This window comes from Argentina silus (genome assembly GCF_951799395.1).
Source record: "Argentina silus genome assembly, chromosome: 12".
NCBI lineage: Eukaryota > Metazoa > Chordata > Actinopteri > Argentiniformes > Argentinidae > Argentina > Argentina silus.
This window is the reverse complement of record NC_139666.1, coordinates 8,526,449-8,533,048: the sequence shown is the minus strand read 5'-3', so window position 1 is coordinate 8,533,048 and position 6,600 is coordinate 8,526,449. Positions and strand designations below refer to the sequence as shown.

General features: G+C 43.4%; 1 protein-coding gene across 1 annotated transcript; it reads right to left on the bottom strand.

The window, feature by feature from the left end:
• Positions 1–2,271: 2,271 nt before the first annotated feature.
• On the bottom strand, positions 2,272–6,395 carry mmadhcb (metabolism of cobalamin associated Db). The gene is made up of 8 exons (XM_083682715.1): positions 6,241–6,395; positions 5,790–5,837; positions 5,500–5,644; positions 4,469–4,686; positions 4,182–4,290; positions 3,604–3,734; positions 2,807–2,893; positions 2,272–2,500 (listed from the first exon to the last, which is right to left on the bottom strand). The coding sequence occupies exons 2-8, from the start codon at positions 5,796–5,798 to the stop codon at positions 2,306–2,308; spliced, it is 894 nt and encodes a 297-aa protein (XP_083538841.1). The 5' UTR covers positions 5,799–5,837; positions 6,241–6,395; the 3' UTR covers positions 2,272–2,305.
• Positions 6,396–6,600: the final 205 nt, after the last annotated feature.

The window sequence follows — 6,600 nt, the reverse complement described above, 5'->3', positions numbered from 1 at the left end:
TGATAAGATCTACAGGAAGAACCGGACCATCACTGTCCTACTCTCGCAGAATACAGTCTGCATGATATCATTGCATGCAGACGACCTACAGAGCTAGGGGGGGGGGGGGGGGGGGGGGGGGGCATTTCCATGTGCTCGGTGAAGCTGGTGAACTCTGAACCTTAGCTGACCCTGTCGTTGTTGAACACGTGTGAGAATTCACAGTTGAACAGGAGGTCATGGTCATCCAACTTCCTTATTCCGTGTCGCGTCCTTCTTCGCGTCCTTCTTGTGTGTGTAAATCTCTGCTACTCCCCCCCCCCCCCCCCCCCCCCCCAAGATGAACAAGAGAATGTTTTGTGGTATACAATATTGTTTGCTTTTTCAGCTTTGATTTTGGTGCAGTGCAATGACATGACGTATGAATGGGCTTAAAGTATTCTATTTGCGTGACTATCTCTAATGTACTGTACCTACACAGACGGGCCTTAACTCACTAAATGCCAAAGAATTCCGGAACACTCACCACCTAGAGTGCCAAGTGATTTATGTGGTATTTACCTTACAACAATACTTTGATTGGCTACAAAATGAAGCATCATCATGTATGCATTTTTGGTGAATAAAGTCACTCTTGGCACCCTAGAATGTCGACAATTTGGGTGACTTTATTCACCCTCGGCACTAAATTAGTTAATGGTGAGGACATCTGGCCATTTAATTCTCAAACGGGTACACATGGTAATGGACAACTGCAATTAATTGTGCATCGTGTGACAAGGGAGCCTTACTAAATTATGCTACAAGTAATTCGGGCGTGTCTCTTTAAGAAAACTGATTAGGTCCCATCTGCTGTGTGTTAGCTGGAGCAGTGTGGGCTAATGAAGGCTAATGGTGCCCCAGAGACATTTAGCCCTATCTTAGGGTGTCTTCGTACAATGGCCCCTAAACAGATAAGTCCCCATTCTAGCGTATCAAGTCCTAACACATCCCTCTAAAATGTCAGTGTACCCTAATGAATAAAGGCCAGTGGTGAGAGCTGTAATATCTTCAATAGCAGCGTTGTGTATTAAATCTTCTTCTCTATCTTTTAAGCGAGCGGTGTTATGGGACAATTCATTTCAAATGCAAACCTCTTTTCCTGATCATACTGTGTGTTTTTCGCATGTTAGGCTCACAACATCTAGCATGAGTTTGTACCAGTCAAAAGTTTGGACACACCTTCTCATTCAATGGTTTTTCTTTATTATTATTATTTTCTACATTGTAGATTAATATTGAAGACATCAAAACTATGAAGGAACACATATGGAATTATGTAGTAAACAAGAAAGTGTTAAACAAACCAGAATATGTTTTATATTTTAGATTCTTCAAAGTAGTCCAATTTTGCTTTGATGACAGCTTTGCACACTCTTGGCAAGGTGTGTCCAAACTTTTGACTGGTACTGTATGTATATGTATGCATTTGTGGTGGGCACCAGTACAGTAATAGGGTCAGTTGACAACTGCTTATTCTTCATCCTATCCACACCAGAACAAGATGACCACTGACAGAGAAACAAGGTCATTTGGTTTATTGCATGTTTTATGTGGACCCCTGGAACAAGCTGCCACAAGAATCACACTTCCAACAGCGTTTCATCCTGTAGCGTGAAAAAGAGCATGTTGTTGATTACCGCCATAAGTGCAATTTTGCAGGAATCAAAGGTTACAGGATCTTGTCTTTATTACATCAAGGCAACATGGATAAAAAAAATAGTTACTGAGAAGAACTCTTTGACATCAGAAAAGCAAATCCTTCTCTTCTGTTGAAAATGAGTTGGACGACTGAGTTCAAAAGGTATTTGTTCCCCTTAAACAGTCCCTTCTACATAACTGCATGATTGTGTGACAATCTCAATTCATCCGACCTTAATTAAATCAGCTATTTCACATTCATTTAGTCCTTCAATCGAAACACTCTGAAGGGCAAAAATCACTGTCTGGTCATATAGAGACAATAAATATACACTTATGTTAAATCACCCCATTAAAACCTTTGAGGAACATGGGTGAGGGTATCTCTCCATAACACTGTACAGCGGTACAGATGAAGATAGGAAGTTGGTTTTTGTTGGTGAGGTTCTCTATACAAATATGAACAACAAACAAAAAAGCTCTTTCCAAACAGTAGTTGATGCTTGTGTGAGGAGCCATGACAGAGTAGGGGTTAATAGTGCCCCCCCCCCCCAGACATGACACAGCAGGGGTTAATAGTGACCCCCCCCCCCCCCCCCCAGACATGACTCATTCTAATTTTGAAGCTTCTTCAAGGTTTCCAGCATTAGTTTCCTTGCAGTTTCTTCATGATAAGGCTGTTCGGAGGTGCGTTCGTGAAAACTGTCCCCACAAAAACGTGTGTTCCCCACAGGGCGTGGCGGATGACTTTGCAGCAGCCCAGGTCCTCGATGCTGAAGCCCAGGTGACGGTACCTCTCGTCTGTCTCGAACAGAGAGTTGTTGGTGTACGACCCAAAGAACTGAGGGGAAAAAACAAGAAGCAAAAATCAGAGAAAAATCAGAGAAATGTCTACATGGATCCTAAGCATATACTTCTTCAATTAACATCTCTTAAGAGATATTTCTCAAAAACTAAGTGCTATTGGTAAAACACTATGGGCTGGTTCCACAGACAAGGCTTAAGCCTAGTCCTAGACTAAAAAGCATCCTCAGTGGCAATTTGCCATTGAAAGCTTAAGCCTTGTCTGTGAAACTAGCCCTGTGTGTATCTGTGCGACAGCAACTTCCATATGGCGATCATTGAGTACATATCAGCTGTGTCTTACCGCCAAGCCTGAGGATGGGTCGATGAAGTCTGCCCAGAAGCCTTCTGTCCGGAGGGCATAACAGATCTCCTTGGCACCAGCAATAAACTTCGGCAAGGGAACAAAGAACCTAATCAACTACGAGCAGTTCATTTGCAAGTCATGTTCGTTTCAAACGGGTCAAACACAGAGGCAAGATACCTGCGTGACCCATTATGAACGAGAAAATATCAGGCACGTCGACAAAAGTGAGCATCTGTTCAAACGGACCGTTTAACAATCTAGATTATTCACAAATCTTATCAGACACACGAGAAGGGTTGGCAACAAGTGCTGACTAGGCGTGTATTCTGCTGAGACAGATGAGGGTGCGTATCTTGTGTAAATGAGTACATTCATGGAGGTCAGCCAGACAATTAGAGCAATTCCCAGCCAAGGATATGTGAACCAGACAGTGAATAACGCACATGGTCACAAACAAGCCCCTTTCTGACACGCACCACCCTCCCTCGCAGTCTCTAAGCGCCCCCCTCTCCCCCTCTTACAAACGTACGTCTTCACAATCTGCCACAAATACTGCTAATTCGCATTTGAAGAGTGTAAACCTCTGATTGTGCCTAAACAGTAAGGTTGAACAACAATCAGTTTCCATTCCTTTGACCCAAATGTAACTTTTGTTATGTGCTTTTTTTTTTTTATTATGTAGAATGCTGAATTTTCTATAGGCTGTAATAACTGTAATAGTGTAATAGTAACTGTAATAGTGTAATAGTAACTGTAATAGTATCTGTAATAGTGTAATAGTAACTGTAACTCACTTTGTCCAGCAGCACCTCCCTCTCCGCATCCACCTCCTCACACCACCCCGTCATGTCGTTCTTGGTCTTCTGCGTCACCGTGACAACCATCATGCTATTGGAGGGGGCCTCTGGAAACATTGACTCAAAATCTGTTGATTTGGAAACACACAAAGGGAACAAGAAATAGGTAATATGGTTAAGAAACAGATTCCAATCACAGCCATGGAGAACTGCTGAAATCTATGCCTTTACAGTGTGTGTGTGCCCCCTCCAGTGGATACATGTGGAATTGCAATACAAAAGTTCATAACGACATGCAGAGGTCGAAGCTCCCTCTTCTTTTCCATCCATTTCCCATGTATGATTTGGATACGATATGTAGATATGGCTACAGAGAGCATATGATTACTTTGGAATTCTAACTACTTAAGAAAATGTGTACCGCGCAACTAAAGTGTGTGCTGTAACATCTTTTATAACATCTTTTATATATATTCTAGGGTTTGTAAAGACGCTTGCAAATGTCTGTTTGGTCAAAGGACAAAACACTAATAAGTAATAATAATAATAATTATTATTATTATTAATAAGTATACCTTTCTTCAGCAGCTGAGGGCAGGACTGTATAGCACACTCTACATTGGAGTTGTCAAAGTACTGTTCTGCTCTGTTAATCTTCTGTGGTGAGGGAGAGGCCTTTTTCCCCTAGGACAAAGAAACAGAGCATGTTCTTCAGAACAACAAAAAAACATTAGGCCTACTCATTTTTGATAACACAATTGCATCGAGGCATACTGCTATTTTAGGTTGAGAATATTTGTCTATAAAACCGACCTGCAGACAATTATTTGTACACACTCCACGTGTATCGAAGCAGACTTACCTGGAACTCTCCGACAAACTGGGCCATGATGAACTCATGCCTCTCGCTGCTGGAGGGGGATGAGAGGATGTCGGGGACCGTCTGGTGGATGGGTCTTTTCTTCTGATCGGCCGTGCCCTCCAGGTCACTGTCGAAGCCCACGTTACCAGGCAGCTGGAAGCGCAGGTCCTGAGGCCCGAACGGACCCATGGTCTCATCAGGCCATACCGTCCTGGGCCCTGACCACAACAAAGTCACACTCAGTGATGACAACAAGCTATTCACAGTATTTTAACACATTTTTCTAAGGGTCTTCTGATTCAGTTATTGTGTTCTACACGTTGCTTTGACAACAACAACATACTGTACCATAACTTAATTTTAACAAAGGTGACATTACCATAGCCCGAGCGGAGCTCACAAACGTACATACTCATTCAAAGCAACTTACATTGCAGTGAGTGCATATAATTAATAAACCTACGCGTTGTTCTTGCCATGCTCTACCAACTGAGCCACGGAGAAGATTACAAGACATCTGGTACCTGTGTCCCTCCCAGTTACCTCCAAATCCGCCCACAATGGGTGGAGTCAAATCGTTTTGCAGGTGTGCAACGGGCATCTTTTCCAACCCCAGTTGCTAAGCTAATTCCCTCCACCCTTTGTGAGCAGAATTGGAGGTAAACAGGTGCAGGATGTTTGGGTACTGAGCCGCAAGGACTGTGCGGGGATATATCGTCGGGAGGTATTCGTCTTAAACGGCGGATTAAAGTTGTTTATGTTGCGATCGGGACATTATTTCTGGGTAGTATGGAAGTAGAGGGCTTTAGGTTCACGATGAAGTAACACAATCGGGAATCGAATGACATTGGGACCACCCCTAGGATGACTTCATCCCGTAGGAGTGAATCCCCTCGGCAGACCAATATAGGGAAGCCTCGGACCCTACATACGTACGGTTGTGAGGCCCGCTCGGGCTAGCATCTCCAGAGGGTCGACACTAATAACTCACTTTTGATATGAAGCCATTGTGACAAGCGACTGTAGCTTACCTATGTCAGGGGGTGTGACGGCTACATGAGGTTCATCAGAGCCAGAGGACCCAGCTCCAGAGAAGCTCCTGGTCCCTGCGATGCGGTTCACCAGAACATGAAGCCCAGGCAGGTACGTCACCAGCCTGGCTCTGCTACAGAGCACCTGAGGAGCACGGCAAGAACATCACCGTTAGCCTAGGAGAGACACACAGACTCACACACTTTCTCTCTCTCACTCTCACACACACACACACACACACACACACACACACACACACACACACACGTGTTGGCCACAAAATACTTACACTGGCCATCCTGTTGGGCCTCGCTATTTTATTGTCCACTTGTATGAACTGTGAAAAAAAGAAACAGAGCATGACGCAAATTAAGTCATGCTGCCATTTAGGCTAAAGCATACCACTTCAAATTGACAGCGACTAATGTGGCAAGTAGCTTAAGTGGCAGTGACGCAAGTGCACGTTAACTAGTTAGCAAGCTAACCAGCTAAAAACAGAGCATTGCGTGAGATGTCAAGTGACTAAAACGTCAGCTGATCACAAATTGCTTCTTGAAACAGAGATCGGAATAGTTGTACATCAGCCCCCATGTTCTAGATAATTAAGGCTTTTGTGGCTCGCAGTACATTCACGAAGAACACTTCAGACCTCAGCTACTAACAAGCTAGCAACCATGTTTCATAATATAACGGGCATATACTTCAGTGCTGCTGTACTAGCAGGCTATCCAGCTACTTACCGAGTTAGCTCCAAGAGAGCCGATTTTTCTAGCTAGTTGATCTCACAATCGTAACTCGTGTCCTCTTAGATTAAGCATGAATAGATATAATTGATCGCTAGATAAGTTACTTCTTATGTGTTTCAACTTGACCTAGCTAGCGGCAACCTTTCGGTATGCACATGCGTCGTTACAAGTGTTATTGACGGGACCCTCCGAGGGACAAAAACAGTCCGCATTTCAGAAACATGCAGTCATTCTTTGGCCACTAGATGGCAGTATATATCCACCAATAGATACCTGGTAATGAATAATACATTTGATATTTTGAGGCTGTGTAAAAAGTATTTATTTTGAACCTCATATAATCAGATTTTAAAT

Bases quoted from the DNA above. Each gene is read 5' to 3' on its own strand.
- mmadhcb (XM_083682715.1), bottom strand. The intron at 4,291-4,468 runs GTAAGTCTGCTT...TCTTTGTCCTAG, and splicing joins AGTTTGTCGGAGAGTTCCAG to GGGAAAAAGGCCTCTCCCTC. The intron at 2,894-3,603 runs GTGAGTTACAGT...CCCTTGCCGAAG, and splicing joins GGGAGGTGCTGCTGGACAAA to TTTATTGCTGGTGCCAAGGA.